The sequence below is a fragment of the Schistocerca americana genome, chromosome X (assembly GCF_021461395.2).
Source record: "Schistocerca americana isolate TAMUIC-IGC-003095 chromosome X, iqSchAmer2.1, whole genome shotgun sequence".
NCBI classification, from domain to species: Eukaryota; Metazoa; Arthropoda; class Insecta; order Orthoptera; family Acrididae; genus Schistocerca; species Schistocerca americana.
Genome location: NC_060130.1, coordinates 394479755 through 394501701, shown reverse-complemented (window position 1 = coordinate 394501701; position 21947 = coordinate 394479755). Strand labels below are relative to the sequence as shown.

Genomic DNA, 21947 nt, shown 5'->3' with positions numbered 1-21947 from the left:
GGAATGAGGCTGTCGTTAACACAAGAGAGGTGGAAATAAAGTTCAGTAGTAGTTCTACACCACGTATAAGCAGCTCTAGTAAGACAGTTGAAGCACACTGCCTACCACCGTTTGTAAACACGTTTTCCGTTACTGACGGAGGAAAGTAGTGGCGATCCGGTGGCCTGGCTTGCTCTTGGAGCAGCTGGTTGGCCGTGTGGGAGCGAGTGGCCTCGCTTCCGGCCGGAAGCCTCACAATGGTCCCGCACGCATGCTCCAGTTACCATCTGGTCCCAGATCGAGACAAAGACAGCACGTTGCTACCGAAAAATAGCAAGAAAATGCTGAATGCAATTCCTTAACTGCTAATCGATAGTAAATTAATTTTTCCTTAAAAATTAAATTTTCGATAGCTCAGCAAGCGTGTTAAGAGTAAGATCTCACACATAAACTTAGTCTCTTGTATGTAAGACTGAATACGAAAGTAAAGTTTGAAGTTCCTCTGACCAGGAGTCGTTAATTTCCTGAGGTAGTTTTGGAATGTATTTCTGTATACCAGCATATACATTTCAGTGAATTCAGTGTGTGATTAAAATGCTGTATTTGTTACACCGTGAATAAAGATAATGGTAAATGTTGTGAAACAGAATAATTCAGAATAGCTGTCATGGATCAGACGTAAATTCGACAGGATATTACAGATGATATATTAAAAATTTGGAGATTTTAGAGGATGAAATTCGAAACATTTTGTTACGTGGAGCCTATAGCTGTAACTGTGAAACTGTTTCCACAGGTAACACTGCGTTGTTGAAAATGTACTCACTTGGTGTACGACAAGTTACCAGGTGAGATTGTCTGTTAACATTTTTGCTGGGACTTCGGAGATCACCTTATTGGGCCACACGGTCTTCCCAGATCGTTCCATTGATGATGGTTTTTGAATTTTCTGGATAAAGCCTTGCCCGAAATTCTGGAGGACGGTCCCTTGCAATTGTGGGCTAATTTCTGGTTTCAGAACAGTGGTGCTCCAGCGCACTTCGATCGTCGAGCCAGGAAATATCACCGATAGCTTCAGGCAGAGAGTAATCGGAAGATGATTCCCAGCCCCACGTACCTGTGCGCTCCGCTGACCTCGCCCCCCCCCCCCCCCCTCTTGTCTTCCTCTGGAGTTAAGTCTCCTGTGTACCCCACGCTAGTAGGAGGGGTACCTGAGACTGCTGAGCGCATCTTTACAGCGTTTGATACTACTACAGTATTCTGGTGTTTCATTTAGCCTACCGAATGCGTAGACATTGCATAGTGCTATAGAAAGTTCATATCACATTTGCGGCTATAGATTCCTTACTGATAAATTTTCAGAGTTTAATCATATATAGTCTCACAAATACGTTAACACGTCATTTTGTAACGCACTGCATAATATAATTACAAGTGCCTTAGACTTGATGTCCGCAAATTATCTCCGGGAGTGGGGCCTGAAACGTAGACAGGCTGCGTATAGTGCCACGAAGCTCATGGTTCAGGACGTCATATCACCAGTTACAGGATATTTTCAACTAGTTAGGAGTGGCAGTAAAATTTTAATGGCGTCAAACGAGTTGTATGCCAAGTAAGATGTAAAGACGCAGTGCTGCTTTTTAAATACCGATGCTAGAAAAAGACACAGGTTTGTTGTCTGTGGTAAGCACTGGTTACACGGTCTGAGCGTAAAAGCAGCCACCATGCAAAATATGAAGAATATTTGGAGTTTGGGATTAAGATACTAGTTGGGGATTTGAACAAATGCTGCTAGAACATATTTATATGTCGTTTACAGAACCCAATTCTGTCTCCTAAATATGCTGCTCTGGCGAATGTAATATTGCCAGTGGTGGAGGTAAACAGTAGGAGATCTGAGAAATTCTAGCCATTGCACTGGCTTGGTTTCGATTATTTCAGGTAATTTTTTTGTATTTGACAACTGGTTTCAAATATTGAATTGTATTCCTGAAATCCAACTTAACTGTAATACTTGCAAATATTTTACTTAAAACGACATGCGACGAAAGTGACGATAGATCACAACTTTTCGTTGTCTTGATTCTAAAACCTGCATGAGAACAAAAATATTTGCGAGTGCAGGTAAATGAATTGGTAATATGTGAGAAAAAATACATTTAAGTGAGATCAGGGAGTGTGGGTCATTCTGGGGAGCGTGTTTGGATAGCCTGCGCGGTAAGGCGACAGTTCGCGATAACCGAGAAATTCGGGTTAGAGTCCCGGACCGGCAAAATTTTTATATGTCGCTTTAGGTAGTACATTCAGGAATAAATTTCAGCATTTTAGATCAGTGCGATCATGTGAAAATAAAAAGCACTTACATGTCCAGATATTCCCAAAGTTGTAACAGATTTTGTCTCGTGCACGTTTTGGCAAAGGGTGTTGTAAAGGGATTAATGGCGAGAGGAATTCAGCAATCAGTTAGCCTTAACTATGGGAACTTGAAATCCACTCTATCAAGTGGAAAAAATACACGCAGATTCTCAGTGTGACTCTTGCCCAGTCTGATTCTCATTGCCATTCGCACCGTGTGAAATGGCGCAGTGGTCAGTAGACTGTCATTGAAACCCCGTCTGGCCATTCTGGTACAGGTATTTCATTCTTTGTCGTAATCATAAGTTGCGCTACGTGTAATAACCTCGTTACCAACGGGACGTATATTAAGATTCAAACGTGCTATTAGTGTAGTTCCTAAACGCACGTTCAAGCAGAGCGTGATTTTGTACTCGTGAAGTGGCCACGCGCTTAGCTACATTATTGGTTGACTCTAGGAGTTGGGGAAGACCTGCAACAGAAATAGGATTTGGCGACGGCCTGTACGGCTGCAATTAAACAACTCCGCACGCCGCAGAACTGTAGAAGAGCTCTTAAAGATCGGCACGTTGATCGAATGCTGTAGTGTCTACTGCACTTCCAGCGTGCAGTAGGTCGCAAATGCTCACGCAAGAAGGCGGTTTTGTGAAAACGCTAACTTGCTGCTTCGCAACTCCATGGGAGAAACTTTGAAGTCTATTTAGTGCTGGCAACATTTTTTAATGCAAGCTACATTAGTTGCTTCGAAAGTGTCTATGGCCCAAAGCCGGAAAACAACAGTGGGCAATAACTTAAGGCTTTCCAATAGAATGAAGCAAACAGCTGGTACCTTCAATAAATTTGCTGTAATTCAAACTTTCTTACCTACTTAACTTCATCAAAATTATCACAAGAAAAGACGACAGTATTTATCTATCCAGGTACCTACCTATTTGAAACAGGTTGTGGTAGCAAAGCTAAATCCGGCAGTGTATTTCTAAAAGCAACAACGACAGGTGCTTCCAAGAATACTTCCAATAGGAGATAGTCAGCATATGAATTAATACTGTCCGAATTAAATTTTCGTATTTTGTGCGTATGTTTACCTTGTTGGTGGAAAATACCTGAGAGTACGCTGTCACAATTTAGGAGTAATGTTTCAGCTACACGATATAACGCATGGGCTAAACATGTAACGGCCTTCGTCATATAGGGGACATTACAGCTTAACGACAATAAGATACCTTTTATTTAAATTCGGCGGCTGGAGGTACATTCACTTCCACAGATACACGTAGACAGAGCCAAACAATGGCGCTTGAGCTCACTATGTTCACAACCGGTAGCAAAATTCTGGAAATTACTAGTGTTCTGCACTTAAAAGTAATTCATATGAACAAAATCGAGTAAACGTTTTATCATGAGAGGTAGAGCAATATATGCACAGAGGCCAGAAAAATAAGATACGCATTATACATGTATAAATTCATGCAGTTCCATCAGTGAAGTCTTAAACATAACGGTTCACTTCCCAAATTGCCTCGTGCAACACGAATTTCCGTGGAAATCCGGGCTCTGCTTATTAGTATCTTAGACAAAGATGAAATGGTATAGGGACGCTGTAATGGACGTACGCAGTGGCCGGCGGCGTTGGTTGACGTTCGGAAACTGAGAAACGGACATTGCAGATAAATCTCCGACGGCCGGCTTAAAACCTTTTGCAGATGCCAATCGATTTTCTGAAGAATCGAGTCACTGAGACCGACGCGTTAGAGTTCACAATCAACAACGAAATCTGTGTTTTTAAAATCGTTGGTCACGAAACAAAATTGTCATTCCAAACTGGTTTTGATGCCTGGGTTCAACGATGGCGTAAATTTTTACACTACAAAGGCATGTTGACTATGTTGATCGGTAGACTTCAAAATCTTCAGTTGTGTGCTTCTGTCTTGCTCCTGCGTGTTTTTTGTCATCAACGCACCTGCCGTTCAGTCGTAGTCTTAGACTTTTGTCTTGGGTTCTAACTCCTTTGGCCCATTGGTCCGGATACATGCCCAGCCTATCCTTGGCATTTTCATTGCGGTCGAATTAGGTTTTCCGCTCCAGATGATTCACTAATGAATTCCTAACATGCACATTTCCATTGCTCGTAGAGTAACCCTCAGTTTTTGTGCCCACATTTGAAGTCTGTGCCATTGTTACAATAAGAAAATGGTAATGAGTAATTTTACACTAGTTGTGTGCTGCTACAGTTTCATACAGGTTACCGTAATTTGTCGCGCCAAAAACACTTCTTGTTAAACTCAAATTAAAGTATTAGCGAGGAGTAATATCGGTTACAGGGGACTGACTATTATTTATTGCAGTCGATTGTTTACAACGACGGTAAGTCTATGTTGTTGTGGCCTCCCATCCGAAGACTGATTGGATGCACTTCCCCATGGTAATCCCTCCTATTAAAGTTCCTTTGTCTTTGCACAACTACCACAACGCACGACAGTTTCAACCTGCTTACTGTATTAGTCTCTGTTTACAGTTTTTACTCTCCACAATTCCTACCATTGCCTACTATTACAGTTCCTTAACGTCTCAAGGTGTTTCGTGTCAACCGAGCCCTTTATTTAATCAAGTAGCGCTATAATTTTGTTCCCCAGTTCGGTTCAGTGCCTCATTTATTACTCGCTCTACTCTAACATCTACTTTTTAACGTCTCATTTCCTAATCTAATTCCCCCAGAATTGATATAATTAGACTACATTCCATTTCCCTTCTTTGGTTTTGTTTATCTTGCATCTTCCTTTCAAGACACTGTCAATTACATTGTCACGCTTCAAAGACCTTAGCTCAGTTGCTCTGTGATGGAATTAAAATGTCATCGGCAAAACACGAAATTTTAATTAATTATCCCATAATTTTAATTCCCTTGCTAAATTTCTCCTTTACTTCACAGCTTGCTTAATGTGCAGACTGAATAACATAGAGGATGGGCAGCAAACACTGTCTCAACCATTGCTTACCTTTCATGTGCTTAGACATCCAAAATTGCAGTCTGGTTTCTGTACAGATTGGAAATATCCTTTCCTTCTTTGTAGTTTATCATTGCTACCTTGAAAATTTCAAATTCTGTAGTCCAGTCAACATTAAGTTTTCTCTGCATCTGTAAATGCGGTTTTGAATTTCTGCAACCCATCTTCTAGGATATGTCATAGTCAGTAGTGCCTTCAGCCTTCTTACATCTCTCCAGAACCAAAACTGATCTTCCTCGAGGTCGGCTTCTACCAGATGTTTAATTATTCTGTAAATAATTGTCAGTAATGATGACTTACTTAATGGCTCGGCAGTATTCACACGTTTATGCACCTGCTTTCTATGGAATTGGAGACTTTGTATTGTTCCTAATGTCTCAGGGTATTTCGCATGTCTCATACATTGTGCAAAAGTTTTCACTTGTTCGAAAAGTGAACACAAAGCAGTAACAGAACTGTTAGTTCACGAATCATTCCACAGTGTCGTTATTCTTTGCTGGCCATTGGCTGGTTTTAAATGACGGTGTACAGTAACCGTTTTACGAACTGAAATAAAGGAAAACTGTAGACGCTGGACGATGGTAACAACTTTCTCGTTCTTGATAAGAACGACGACGAACGGTACGTACTGAGTCACCAGTCTTTGGGCAGTGATGTTCAAGGAGTGAGAGCGCTAATGGTTGTTTACTTTTAACGTGGTGGATACCAAGCTTTGAGTTGTGCGATACGTCGTGTCCCGGTACAGAGCGGGTGTCGGCGTAAGACGGGCGCGCACAAAAAATGTCGGGGTGCGCGGGCGGTGGGCCAGCCGCAGCCTGAATCACGGCGCGGAGGCGGCCGAAATAGCTCGCACGGGCGGCCACGTGCGCCGCCGCCGTCTCCTCGACTTTAATTCGTGTGATTGCAATTTGCAAGGGGGCAAGGGCTGTCTTGTTAGGACTCAGTTGTGAACAGGAGATATCATCTTTCTTCCGCTATTGGAGAGTTTTATGCTTGCTTCGGTAATTCAGTAAAAATTGCAGTAAATACCTTTTCTCAAATAGTACTCAGAACAGCTAGGTAGCTCGTCGAAATGAGAACCATGTATTACGTATCTATGCTGGCAATTGAACTAGTACCGGTAAAAACAGTTGGGTAATTAATCAAATGTGGGACCTAAGCGACCATCTCCACATCCCTTAAAGAGCGAAAGAACGCGCGTGCTTGAGCGAACGGGAAAACTCGCGTGTGGTTAGACGGACCACAAATCGCACGTCAGTAAACGCACATAGTAAGCAGTTATTGTGGCGACCATTGTTAAATGGAAACGGGCGGCCGCTGTACGGTATGCCGTGGCAGTGAACATGAAAACAGGTCTGGGTGAAAAAATCAGAACCGAACAGGTACACTGATGAAAGTTAATTCTTGTGTGATGTTGGCGTCTAATTTTGATTCCTTGGCACTGGCGAGTCGAAATGCCAGAACACTATGCTACTGCACGTAAATGCCCTCATTGCCATTATCACTTACCACAGAGGTCTCAAGTTTTCGGTAGTACTGTGAACGCGGAGTATTTATTTTTTATTTCATCCGCTGATACCTGCGGCGTACAGTATTTTCAAGCACAGCATATTTCGTCCAGTGCCCGATCATATTTGTTCCTGTTGTGATAATCTTCTCAGAAAGAGGTCGCTTCATTTTATGTTTCCTATCAAAACACGTGTTCTTTGCACAGAGTTGTCATATTCTATGTTCTCGAAACCACTTTGCCACCGCGGCGCGCGAGTTACGAAGCTCTCAGCTGCAGACGTCTTCACCGCAAGAAGTCAAACGTGTGAGTAAACCCTTCGCCTTTTATCGGCAGCATTATTGTAAAGCCATATCCACACCGGACGCGCCTTGCTCCTTCGCGCAGGGCGGCAGTGCGCACAAACGCGCGGCGCAGAGCAGCACGGAACGAAGTGGAGTAATTGTGTGCGCAGCAGTGTTACACTGTGTGCGCCCGTGCATGTCACTACCAATGGAAAATTAGAACGCCGTCCAAAGCCGCGCACGACCTAACAATTTCCTTTGATGTACCGACACTGCCAGGAACTTGATCGTTGTTGCGCAGAGCAGTGCGGTTTGACGTCCACACTGGCCGCGCTACACGGAACCTCTTAGGTTTTGCGCGGCGCGGTCTACGTGGACGCGGATTATCATCGCAGGCGCCTTCACGCATGGGTATAGACTTACATTCCTGCAGGGTGGGATAACGATTTTAGTCAATCTGCACTGCAGTAAATAGGCACTGTCTGCCGGCTCCAAGTTTTCAGATCAGATATTAAACACAAAATATTACCAGGAGTTCAATCATTCCGGAAGACATAACCCATCATCAGCTTTTCAGCGATGCTAGTACGTTCACCTTGAAAATAAATGGTTGCGCCTGGGAATTTAAATTTCAAATGGTCTTTTCCATGAATTGGGTAGAGTGAACTAAAACTAACATCTGACGTGAGTTCTACATCCCCAGCTACAGAATGAGTTCTGGAAGAAACTATTAAAATTTTAAACATGTTTGTTCCCGATTACTACTATTATTGAAAAACTAACTAGGCGTCTTTAAACGGGAACAACCGTGTTCAATAATTGCGTGAAGGTTGTGAACCTATACCACATAACATTAAATTTAGAAGCATGTTACGAGATCTGTACTGAGAGAAGATCGCTGAAGCACGCTAAAAGAATTGAATGCGATTGAGTCAAGATATACACACAACAAAAAAGTTTCTCGTCACCTCGGTTCCGAAACCTGTAAAGAAAATTGGAAGAGATCAACATAAACATCATTTCCGCCCGTTGTATTGCTCATGAAAACCACACATTGCATATTGTACCACATACAGCGAGACCTTCAGAGGTGGTGGTCCAGATCGCTGTACACACTGGTACCTGTAATAACCAATAGCACGTTCTCTTGCATTCATGCATGCCTGTATTCGTCGTGGCATACTATACACAAATCCATTAAGGCACTGTTGGTCCAGATTGCCCCACTCCTCAACGGCGATTCGGAGTAGGTCCCTCAGAGTGTTTGGTGGGTCACGTAGTCCATAAACAGCCCTTTACACTCTACCCCTGACTTGTTCTATAGGATTCATGTCTGGAGAACATGATGGTCACTCCAGTCGAGTGATGTCGTTATCCTGAAGGAAGTCATTCACAAGATGCGCACGATGGGGGCGCGATTTGTTGTCCATGAATACCTATGCCTCGTCAATATGCTGTCGATATGGCTGCACTGTCGGTCGGAGGAAGGCATTCATGTATCATAAAGTCGTTACGGCGCCTTCCATGACCACCAGCGGCGTACGTCGGCTCTCACATAATGCCACCCCCAAAACAGTAGGGAACCTCCACCTTGCTGCACTCGCTGGACAGTGTGTCTAAGGCGTTCAGCCTGACCGGGTTGCCTCCATACGTCTCCGACGATTGTCTGATTGAAGGCATATACGACACCCATCGGTGAAGAGAACGTGATGCCAATTCTGAGCGGTCTATTCGGCATGTTGTTGGGCCCATCTGTACCGTGCTGCATGGTGTCGTGGTTACAGAGATGGACCTCGCCATGGACGTCGGGAGTGAAGTTGCGCATCGTGCAGCCTATTGCGCACACTTTCAGTCGTAACACGACGTCCTGTGGCTGCACGAAAAGCAATATTCAACATGGTGGCGTTGCTGTCAGGGCTCTTCGGAGTCATAATCCGTAGGTAGCCGTCAACCACTGCAGTAAAAGCCCTTGCGCGGCCTGAGCGAGGCATGTCATCGACAGTTTCTCTCTCTCTCTCTCTCTCTCTCTCTATATATATATATATATATATATATCTCGTCCATGCCCGAACATCACTTTATTCACTCAGAGACGCCTGGACACTTCTCTTGTTAAGAGCCCTTCCTGGCACAAAGTAACAATGCGGATATGATCGAACCGCGGTATTGACTGTCTGGGCATGGTTGAACTACAGTCAACACAAGGCTTGTACCTCCTTCCTGGTGGAATGACTGGAATTGATAGGCTGTTGGACCCCTTCCGTCTAATAGGCGCTGTTCGTGCATGGTTGTTTACATCTTTGGCCTGGTTCAGTGACATCTTAGAACAGTTAAAGGGACTGAGTCTGTAATACAATATCCACAGTCAACGTCTGTCTTCCCGAGTTCTGGGTACCGGGTGATGCATTTTTTTAGTGTCTGTATTAGAGATACATAATGCATACACTGATCTTCCCTGCGAAGACGATTCGTCCCAGAACACGCATTCTGGGAGAACATGCATTCTGGGATACGTGCTGTAACTTGCTGCATGGAGATGTTTTGAAAACAGCAAGATTTGCTTGCGTGTCGTAAGACAGTGCAATATGCATAGTAGAAATCCTTGCATGATAACGTTCTTTAGCCCGGTAAATTGTATCCAGTCTTAAATAATTTGTTGTGACGTGACTTCCGACACTAAACAGTTACTGTATCTCGGTCGGCAGGCATCAGGGGAGACCGTATGTAGAGGGTTCACTTAAATATGCTTCTTAGGCATCCTGATTTTTGGTCGCAGACGTATCTACTGTAATGGAAGTAAGAGGCAACACAACTACGTAAACTAGCAGGCGACTTAACTTTCTCATTGTTCAGTTCAGTTGAACGCAGTACTGTCATGGTCGCCAACAATTCATTAATTGCGGAATACATGTCTTGCCGTTATTCGTCAAATCAGTTCAACCTGCCTAAGTCACTCGTTGTAAACAGAATAAAGCTACCAGTGAGAATCACGGCAGAATATTACGTGTTAGGTTTTTAACATTTCCCTGTAAAATAACACTTCCTTGCGGTGCGTGTGATGTGAATATTTCGTGCACATTTTAATTGTACATTTCTGCGCATAGAACAGGGCGTAAGAATTTCAGCCAAAGTTAAAAGTAATTTTGGTGTCTGATATACCTACTGCATCGTTCGGGAGAGTGTCTATTTCGATTGTAGGTATTTAAACACTCGCGAAACTATTTTGGGAGATTACGTTTTGTCCAAATCAAAACCAGATATTGATGAGTGATCTTTGGTAAAAGAAAAAAAATTATTGCTTGCTCACGTCACGCAAACGGCTAAACCGAAAATTAAAGGTTTAGTCTTTTCTGTAAATTAGATATCTGTAAATTTACTGTGGAACCGTTGCTGTTAAGTTTTGAGAGAGGCCTCAGTTACTGTGGTTGGGGAAGGTGGACGGCTGCATTAAGCCATGTGATGTCATTCGAAGCTATGAAATCTGCTTCAACTATTTATTGAAAGGTGGTTTGAGAGATAATGAAATCGGCACATATTTAAAGTTTTTCTGAATCATTTGCACACGCCTTTCTTACACGTAATTTGACTGAGGGTTGTATGTTTTGAAATACCGACACACAAAGAACTGCATCACAGTTAGGACACACAAAGACGATACTTTCGGCCTGTTCTGGCTCTGACAGACGAAAGTTGTACGGACGCAACACTCGACACCAACAGAAAAAGCGATTTATTCGAGAACATTCAGGTCTGAATTCGAACACTGGTATCACAGTGCGTGCGCGCACACTTCTTTGTGCTGCATATATGGTTACTGGTAGCTGGAAGGAAGCGCAGTCGCAGCCACTGTCTTAACGCTCGGTATGGGCTAGACTCTGGCGCCCTCCGCCTGACACAGCCGTTGCGCGAGTCATACTCGGGTTCCGTCCCGAAGGTGTTGAACTACATATTTCGCCTTCACTCATGTGACCAGAGGGGTATCAGTATATGTGGTACTCTATAGAGGATCGTTTGAACATAAAAATTATTGCTACAATTTGGTGAACTTAAATATCGTAGTTCTTTTTACCTAACAGCCTTCGAACCATTAGGAAAGGGGAGCACGAGGAGGAGGAGGAGGAGGAGGAGGAGGAGGTCAGAGGGCTGTTAAATACAAAAATTTTATGGTGGTGCCTGTGTATAGAGCTGCACGAGATACGAAAGTATTCGGATACTGCACTGTTGCGGCGGTCGGCACCGATGACGTACCTGGCGCAGTAGAGTTAATCCCTGAGACTGGTTCTGTGCAAGAGGGCGGGATTCATAAATACTTCGTACTGGCCCGTAAACCACTTTCTGAATAAGAAGTGATGATTGAAAACTTTATCATGGAGCCAGTCAGGAAAGACTTCACTCCTTCCCGTAGTAACGCTTTGATTGCTCACTGTGTTCGCCACTTAGCATTTCTTCTACGGCGTGAGTTCCAGATTTGAAGATACCAATTCGTATTATCGAATCAAATTTGGAGTTATTGCGACAGATTCTTTTGTATGCGACAACAATTTTTTGAATTTGGTTTGAGATGGACATCGCAAATAATCTGGTCTAGACTACTGATATCAAGCATACGTATCTCGAAGTATTAATTATCAAGTAGTACGACTGGCAATAGAGATGACTGCTAACAGAAGCAAAACTACTATGGCAGCACGAATGGATCGTTTATAGAAGCACTATGGAAGCTCTGATATTCCATTTGCAGCAATACGTAAATGATCTGAACGGAATGGAGTAGATGAAAATCCACAAAAATAAAACAGTGCAGTCGATTTAAATCGGTTTATTCTAAGGGAATTAGAGATGACACTGATGGAGTTTTTGCTGTTTGCCAATCAAAATAACTGACGATGGCGGAAGTAAAAAGGATACAAAATGCACGGTGGCAACAGCAACAAAAGCTTTCTCGAAAAAAGAGAATTTCACACGGAATATAAATTTCATTGGACGGAAGCGAAACATGGAAGATGCAGAATTAAGAAAATAAATGAGTAGAAGTTCTCGAAATATTAAGTTACAGAAAAATGCTGAAGATCAGATAGTTAGGTCAGAAAACGGAGGAGATAGCGAAACGAATTGGAGGACAAAGAAATTTATGGCACCATATGCCTAAAAGGGCGGCTTCGTTAATACGAGACATCCGAAGGTAACAAACGCAAATTTGGTCATGGAGGCGTGGGAGGCAAAAGTTGCAGAGGGGGCCTAAGGGTGGACCACAATAAGCAGATACTTGTAGATGGCAATAGTTACGCAGAAGTGAAGGTAGATGTACACTATAAACTATCATGTTAAGCTGCACAAGACTAGTCTAGAAGAAATTGTATAGCGAATTGTATAGCTTATCGAGTGAATGCGTATTTTCAGATCTAAATACAGTCGAGGAATTACATTGTGAGTGCTCTGGGGAGCAACAGGGACCTAAGGACATAATTTGACGCACTGGCTACTGGGCGTTTAATTTTTGCATTATTGATAATATTACTGGTATATTCGTTGTCCACGGTATGTTAACGTGAGACGAGAGAGGAAAACTGCGTGAGTTTGTAATAGAACGCAGAAGAGAGATGAATGGCTACTGAACGCCCGAAACAATGTTCACTGAGCACTAGTAGAACTTGACGTTTCTTTCCCCGTGCTGCCAAAGCGTTTTAAAAATTGCACACATTTCTAATTAAGCATTCAGCACAAGCACCTTAAACAGAGGTTCTAAGTTCCACGTTATTACAAAAATGGGTGTATCGACTAGTGTGTTAACGTAAAGTGATCGGTATTGGCACCGAAAACATTATAGCTCTAAGAAATGGAAACCTTAAGCTCGCAGTATTGAAGACTGGTGTGTAGCCAAGATAAAACTTATTTTTCCGTGGCTCCAAAAGTGTGCAGTTGCTTACATGTTGTTGAGTCCGCACTTAAGTAATCTTACGGACCTGGAAAATCTTACTTGCGTGTTTCCACCAATACAATGAAGTATGTATATTTTGAGGTCTTTCAGATGCATTGCGTGATAAACTGGGGGAAAAAACCTGTGAAATAGTGGAAAACAGGGAAGCATTGACTGCTGCTGCTGCCGCCGCCGGTCTTGTCTAAAGGTGGAGAACGTGGAGTATTGTGACGGTGGGGGTGTCTAGGGTCAGCCACATACGCGGGCAAGGTGCCAGTGTACGAGATGCATCTTCTTCCTGACGTCGAGCAAGAAGTGGTCAGTGCCGTGCCGCGCCGTGGTGATACAGCCGGCAAATTGAGAAGCGGCGTGGGGAGGCTACCATGATTCATGAACCATGTGACTCAGCGCGAGCCCCCGCTAGTCTCCCCCTGCTGTCTGTGGCGTCGCGCTCGATGCCGATATATTTCTCCCATGTCGAAAACGAAACCAGTACTAAATAATAGGCAGTATTAGGTTTTTCCCTATTTTGTTCCATTCGTATGTCACCAACTATTGCAATATTTTCCTCCTAATAAAAATATTTATAAATGTTATGTAATTTGTCATAGTTCTCCTATCAGTACATAAAGCTTTCACAAACTACGATGCATTGCTATTATGTGCATGCAACTAGTTCCAGTTCATAATCGCATATCGTTATGAATCTGTATACGCTATGCAGTAGACGATAATTTGTTCCGTAGGAGCATTTCAATGACAGTTACTGTTACATATATCTACAGTGAGGTGGGTGCCGTAACTTTCAGATCAGTATGCCATGTTAATAAATTAATTGTGCAATGGCTTATTACCTGATGGATGTATTAAAATAATTCACGTTTCGCAAAGTTCCGAGCAACTCCTTCGAAAAAAAGTTAAGACGCGGCCGCTATAAACCACAACCTGCTACCAACAGTGTTTATAACGAAGTAGTTTAATGTAGTAAATGTGTTTGACACGAACTAGGAAATGGTGTGTAAGTGTGTATATAGGCGTAGTGTCAAGATTTTCTCGGAAATTTACGGTGTCATGTATGGTATAAAACGTTGCAAAGCGTCAATCACATTACCAATGAAATTACTTGACGTTTTTCTTCGTCCAACTCATCTTAAATTAGAGACAAAGTGAAAGGGCTCACAGCAGACAGTTTCAAACTTTGACATTAGTCTGCTGAAAAGTGTTGTTGTTTGAATGGTATTTAGATTAATGGAACCAATAACATAAAAAAAATTTTACACTTACCAGAGCTTAGTGTAGAAAACATTTTAAGTAAACCAACAGCGGACTTTTAACTTCATGTTAAAAGGTCAAATGAGCTGTACGTACTGCTGTACTCACGAAATTTACTGAATTTATTACTACGTACAGTGTGAAATTGTGGAAAACGTAAATGGTTAATTATTGAAAATTGATCTGGTCAGTGTTAGAGCTTTGGTTCTTCAGTCTGTTACTTAGCGAAAATAACCCCGGAAGGAATATATCACTTATCGTACAGTAAGTTCTCCAGCAATTACTTTCACAATCGCGGTGACGTTTCTGTGCATGTTCGATAACTAAGGAAAATTTGGCTAGATTCAGGCCGAACTTGGTTTCTCTAATAAAAAGCAGTGCCAGTAAACCTGATGAAATTCGATACAAGAAATTTATTTCGTAATATCGAGGTAGCTATTACGTAGGGGTTCAGTTTTTTCGTCGATATCCCGTGTACATCATGTCTACTTAATTTGTTTTTGTGTAGACCTACACAGCTAAACTGGGGGTGAATAGCGTGTGGGTTGCTGTTGAACAGGACACAGAAACAACAGCAGAAATAATTTGAAACGCTCATAAACTTTCCGAAACGATGCAGTAGTTCTCTCTCAGGAAAGCATAACGTCTAAGCTGTCGTTATATGATAAGAATCTCACCTCATCTCATAGATCAATCTCCCGAAACGCACAGGCCACAAGACGGATAAAAATAGCGTGACGTCAGTAGGACAGCCTTATATAGTACAATCGAAATAACTCTTAATACATAAAGGTCAGAATTGGTACATGGCGGCAGAAATGGTTAAATTCGAACCTACGCCTACATTATTCAAGTAGAGGTATTAACTGAAACTACAACGTAATGTTTCGTATTGTGTTATATTGTATGTTAACCGGGGACCTAGAAACGACGGAGAGGCTCCGTCCCCGCCGCAGTGGTCCACAACCCCACGACGACTACCGCAGTCCACTTAAAGTTTTATATTAGCTGCCTTTACGTTCAGATTACGTCAATCTCCGGAAAAGAAAATACAGAACAAAAGTCGCAGCTGTCGTACACTTAGCACCAATATGGCCCACGTGTAAAACTCTAGTCATGGCACAATTTATGGAGCTCTTGCCCTTCAGATAGCAGCAGAGCGCACATATTCATTTGTCTGCTGACAAGTCCCAAAACTGATTCTCACGCTGCTTCAAGTATGTCAGCGGTGCACATGAAGGTTTTAATTACGGTGTATCATAATAGCGGCCAGTGTGCTCCACAGACCTCAGTACTCACGAACACGTTTGAGATTAACTTGAAGAGGTATTTCAACTAGATCAGCAACTCCCACAATTCTTAAAGATACAGAAACCTAGGCTAATGAAAATTGACATTAGATATTCTATTTAAACAGCACGGCGTCGATGCTCGGTGATTTTGACAGTACACACGTTTATTGCAAAGTCAGGCAGCCGCGTTAAATAACTTAAATGTCAGTAAAAGTTAAAGGTCGCAAATCGACAGTGCGCTCTCAGTTGGGCTGTAATTACTCATGTCCTTCGCAACTTTTAAGACTATTTGATCAATATTAGAGTAAGTATTACGTATTCCTTTCGTCTTTGGGATCGCTTGTTGCTAAATTTCGTAGGCAGTGTGCTCATAGATACAAATTGCAGTATTAGTGCATCGTTTATCTCAATAAATGCGCTGGAATTCGTTTAGGTTCAACGCTAACAGTCTCCGTAAAGGCGTGTAATATTCATATCCTTTTAATGACAGGTGAACAGAATTTGGTTGAAACTTGGTCTCATCGTGGTATTAGTTACGTATCGCACCCAACGTATCTGCCAACTACCTCTGTAGAACAGATTAAATTTTTTGTCACATTGAACCCATTTTACGTTAAATACTTAACTTTGGTCTGTAAATGAAATGACGTATTGTAGCAGGAGTGTTCGATGTGGAATATAAAGGAAAACTTTCGATGTTTGTTGCAGGACAAAGTCTGGGATACGGATTTGTGAACTACCATCGACCTGAAGATGCAGAGAAGGCCATTAATACTCTGAATGGCTTGCGGTTACAGAATAAGACCATAAAGGTAAGTGATGATTCATCATATGGGTGACATGGGTGATAATGTAAAACCAGTGTGTCATGTCATCGCTTTACGCACCCAAGGCGGCGTGAAAAACGCTGGTATTTCTATTTCACGTAATAGATTTATATTACGGCCAAAACATTCAAGTGATAAATTTTCAGCAGTACGTAAACTACCAGCAAAAATCTTTCGTGGTCTTGATTACTGACGGAGAGAAAATACCTCATAAAAATGGCAGTTTCTTTCGGTGGTAAACAGTTCTTAAGTGCGTTACTGTTCATGAGGCAAAGTTAAGAATGCACTAAGATTAGGGACAGGAACAGTCAACCGGCTGTTTAGTGATAACGCTTACAGTCGTTAGGTTTCTCAGGGAAATAGAAGAGATATCTAAGGTCTATTTGAAGCAGGTATGTGTGGAATAGTAGACAGCGTAAGGACTCCATTCCTGTAATAAATAAATAAATAAATAAATAAATAAAGCAAGCCCTATCTTCAGGTGAAATATGTCGTGCCTGCATCGTGGCGTTAATTGTGTGACTGGGCGCTTCTGAAACTCCCACAGTGGTTCATTATTTCCCCTCAGACACTGGCGATGTGGCTGCCAGTTGGTCCTTCAGAAATTTACCTGTGCTGTTCAGTCTGTGAGCGTTTGGCAGTGTGCCAGTTCTTGAACATGGCATGAAGGGAAGAGTAGTTCCATTCATCAGTTCGCTAGAAAGTTCGTTACTCGCAGAACGTTAAATCCTCCAATAAATCATGTGCTAAACAGTGTAGGTAATTTGCTAAATATCAAGGAATGGGCATATTTCGTTCCCGAATCAAGGTGCTGAGACGACTAAAAATTAAAATACCAAACTACTGTACATTCTGTCCACCAAGTGTCTGTATTTTCCACTCCTAAACATGGTCTCCAGTTGACTTCAATGGTTGGGCAGGGTATAGATGTAAGTTTTCGCTTTGTCTGTAGCAAACATCGGTGCCTTCTGACAAACTACGTCGTCACGCAAACCAGCAACAAAATGTGTACTTTCTATCTCATTACTGTGAAACTCGTGTGATATGAGGAATGGAATTGTTGAAAGTACATACTGCGTTTTTTCTGTTCAGTATATGCAGTTTCTGCATTTTCATAGGTAAGAAATAACGAAATGAGAAGCCCGTGACTTCCCTGAGTCAAGCTGAAAGTGAAGGTCATGAAATGCAAAAATGTGATGACGTAATAATAGAATTAGAGGTACTTGCTTCGTTGGAGAGAGCGCTGATGTATGTGGCCGTGTCACATGACTGAGCCATCATTAGAAGTTACAGTGGGTGTTGATGTCTCAGAATGCACAAAGAGCTCCATATCAGCTCACGGATCTCAGATTATTGAATTCCCTAACGATTTCAGAAATCTAGCGTCCCATGTATCTAGCTTCAATCACGTCGGAAAACTTTCCACGTGCATCAGCTGAGTTCAAATGACAGCTGCGCCAATGCACTGCCTTTTTATACCTTGTGTATACGATACTACAGGTGTGTGTTTTGTGTGTGTGTTTTGTGTGTGTTGTGTTGTGTTGTGTGTGTGTGTGTTGTTTTGTGTGTGTGTGTTGTTTTGTGTGTGTGTGTTGTTTTGTGTGTGTGTGTGTGTGTGTGTGTGTGTGTGTGTGTTGTTTTGTGTGTGTTGTGTTGTGTGTGTGTGTTTTCCTTAGCGTAAATTTCCAAAATAAGTAAAACACATTGCCAGCAGGGATGAATCAGAAAGGGGAAACGGGTTCCGTTATCTCGTTAACACTAAAATTCCTGTCAGTATTTTATTACTGCAGTTAAAGAAAAACGTCAAAGTTGCACACATTGACGACTGTACCAGTTCTTCTGTCATTCCCATGCTGGTCTAGAGCGAGAATATGTGGTCGTGACCGGACGAGTCTGGTAGCTCAGAATTGTCGTATTTCTCCATTCACGAATATAACTTAAAATTCATAAACTAGACAAAAGTTTCGTTGAAAGTGTAATGAAGAGTTACTATGTTTGTTCATGTATTGAAAATTTCATTTATATGTAGAACCTCGGAATGTAATATATAGTCTCATACTAAGACGTTGCCCAAAAGTGACGCATTGTCAGAAGACCGTAAAAATCCCGCGTTTCCTGGAGTGACTTCCGATGCTGTACAGATAATAGGTGCTTGACAGTGCTGGAGTGAGGTGGCGTTGCAGCTAAAAACTTACTTCAGAGTTGAAGTACATAGGACAGTAAGAATAATGTCGGCAAAACGTCTAAATTGCAGAGAGATTGATCGCGAAATTTTGTCGGTATATGGACCAAATGCAGTGTCGCGCCCAGCCTTAATGAAATAGTGCCAACAATTTAATATATTAGTAAGTAAGCAAGGCTATTGATAAAGAAAACAGACGGCAGTCCAGGCAGTCATGGAGCTGATTTGCAGCTTTCGCAGATTTTCCGACTATGAGGATGTCCGTAGAGCAGTTCAGTACCTCTGTGACGGAGCTGATTTCTACCGTCGAGAAAACTGAATGCTTCGTAGAGCTCAGAGGGTCGTTCACAGGCACATGGTGACTACATTGAAAAACAGCGTCATATTCATTGGTAACATTGTGCAGCATTCAAGAACTAAGTTGACCTGCCATAATAATGTGCACCTTAGTAATTCTGGTGCCAATATCGTTAAGAAATAGTTTTCGTTTGACTCTTTGATTTACAGGAATAATTTTTTATAAAAATCAGCAGAGTTAAGCTCATACTCCATAAAGGCTGTTGTAAATTCTCCAATGGATTAGACATGTTCTGGCCACAAATTCATTTTTGTGGCAGTAGGTGAGCCAAACCCGGTTAACTGGTCACATTCAGATAATTGATACGTCACAACACCCCAACAAGCCTTTCGCTGAAGCAACTTTTTAGAAAGGTGCGTTAGTCTGGTAAGAAAACTTTTTAACATACAGCTATCTCGTATGTCTTCTTTATAGTACTCCTCCCCTATCCACTGTAGTAAACGAGTAGCGTTAGTTCTGCCTCCCTGAAAACATAGGCCATAACTTCTCCGGTCTGTATTCTCTTTCTGCAGGATCAGTAGCTTAAACCTGCCGGTTACCTACACTATGTGATCAAAACTATCCGGACACCCCCAAAACATACATTTTTCGTATTAGATGTATTGTCCTGCCACCTACTGCCAGGTACTCAATATCCGCGGCATCAGACACCGTGAGAGCAGAATAGGGCGCTCCGCGGAACTCACTGTCTTCGAACTTGGTCAGGCAATTGGGTGTCACTTGTCATACGTCTGTGCGTGAGATTGCCACACTCCTAAGCATCCCTAGGTCCACCGCTTCCGATGTGATAGTGAAGTGCAAACGTGGAGGGACACGTACAGCACAAAAGCATACAGGCCGACCTCGTCTGTTGGCTGACAGGAGACCGCCGACAGTTGAAAATGGTCGTAATGTGCAGACATGTATCCAGATCATCACACAGAAATTCCAAATTGCATCAGGACCCATTGCAAGTACTATGATAGTTAGGCGGGAAGTGATAACTTGGCTTTCACGGTCGAGCGGCTGCTCATAAATCACACATAACGTCGGTAAATGCCAGACGACGACTCGCTTGGTGTAAAGAGCGTAAACATCGGACGATTGAACAGTGGAAAAATGTTGTATGGAGTGACGAATCACGATACACAATGTGGCGATCAGATGGCAGGGTGTGAGTATGGCGAACGCCCAGTGAACGTAATCTGCCGGCGTGTGTAGTGCTAACAGTAAAATTCGGAGGCAGTGGTGTTATGGTGTGGCCGTATTTTTCATGGAGGGGGGGGGGGGCTTGAACCCCTTGTTTCGTGTGGCACTATCACAGCCCCGGCCTACATTGTCTTAAGCACCTTCTTGCTTCGCACTGTTGGAGAGCAATTCGGGGATGGCGATTGCAGCTTTCAGCACGATCGAACACCTGTTCATAATGAGCGGCCTGTGGCGGAGTGGTTACACGACAATAACATCCCTGTAATGGACTGGTCTGCACATGGTGCTGACCTGAATCGTATAGAACACCCTTGGGATGTTTTGGAACGTAGACTTCGTGCCAGGCCTCACTGACCGACATCGATACCTCTCCTCAGTGCAGCACTCTGTGAAGAATGGACTGCCGTTCCCGAAGAAACCTTCCAGCACCTGATTGAACGTATGTCTGTGAGAATGTAAGCTGTCATCAAGGCTAAGTATGGACCAACACCATATTGAATGCCAGCATCACCGATGGAGGGCGCCATGAACTTGTAAGTCATTTTCAGCCACTTAGCTACACTATGTAATCGAAAGTATCCAGATGTCAGGATTTAGACTTGAAGTGCTGCACACTCTTCTCCACCACACTAACATTTCGTCGCACATCATTTGCGTTCATTAGCCTAAACATTGCTGAGAAATAATTTCTCACCTTAGCTTTCGATCAGCAATAAAATAGTTCACACAATGCAGCATCGTGGATTAATCTTTATGGGAAGGGTACTGCAGTCATTCTATTAATAATCGCATGGCGTTAGAAACTTCATTTACTTTTAATCACGAATGGTGAAGCACCAAATGGAGCATTTCCGTGATCTTTTGATTCATGATCGCAGTTCGGGAACGTGTTTCCAGTGGGGTTAGTTTGAAACTAAATACTGCACTTCGGAGCTGTCACTTTCTTCTTCAGGGTTGAAAATGAAGCGATTCTGTTAAATACATCAAATAATGCCACTGTTTTTCATATGGTGCATCTTTTAGGAACATGATATGCACGCCATCTAGTTTTGTGGTTCCAGTACACACACGGCTGGTGTAGAGCATCTTTATCAGTGCTATACAGGCATCAAGTTGGAAATTTTATAAACTTCTAAGTAAATTTGACCTGCATTTCGGCGGGAAACGCAGAGATAAATGCAGCAGAATAGTCTTTTGTCGATATAATTTCAGAGGCTTTTCAGTCAAGAACTCGGCGCAATTGCAGTTAGATTTTTTTCAACGTCCATTTTCTTAGATGGCGGGAAAAAGCTGAGCTCTATGCTAAATGACTACTCATACATTTTCTGCCCACTTTCTCTAATCTTCCCAACTGTTGTATCGTAGTTTTATCAGTCTAACACTTCTTCAGTTTTTCATTAATCATGGTTAGCATAATAAGAAAATTTGGCCATAGTTCACATGGAATGCTGAAAGCTGAGGAAATTTTGGACTACCAAGTATAATAATAGACAAATTTAGAAAAAAGTAGCAGAAAATTTAAGTAACTTGAGTAGAAAGAAGGTTGAGTAGTAAGGTTTTCATTGTCTATAGGGGACAACCATTACCATTCGGTTTCTGAGGCAAGCGATAGTTCTGGTCGACAGTTTGTCGCTGTAGGAATCTAGTAGGATGAATTTTTGGAAGATACGGCTTCCCAGTTAATCAGTTCTGTCGAATCTCACTCAGCACGACTACTTTAAAAAGCTGCGTAAACAAAATGATTCAGTAGATGAATCTGGTTTTTGGTTACTGCACCTGTG

The 21947-nt window shown here is 42.4% G+C and overlaps 1 protein-coding gene across 3 annotated transcripts in view; it reads left to right on the top strand.

Moving 5' to 3' along the window:
- LOC124555573 (ELAV-like protein 1) overlaps positions 1 to 21947 on the top strand; it is a 151662-nt gene that overhangs the window by 60636 nt on the left and 69079 nt on the right. For all 3 annotated transcript variants that reach the window (XM_047129536.1, XM_047129537.1, XM_047129535.1), the window contains exon 3: positions 16320 to 16423. In XM_047129536.1, coding sequence (XP_046985492.1) covers positions 16320 to 16423 — 104 coding nt within the window. The remainder of the gene's footprint in view (positions 1 to 16319; positions 16424 to 21947) is intronic.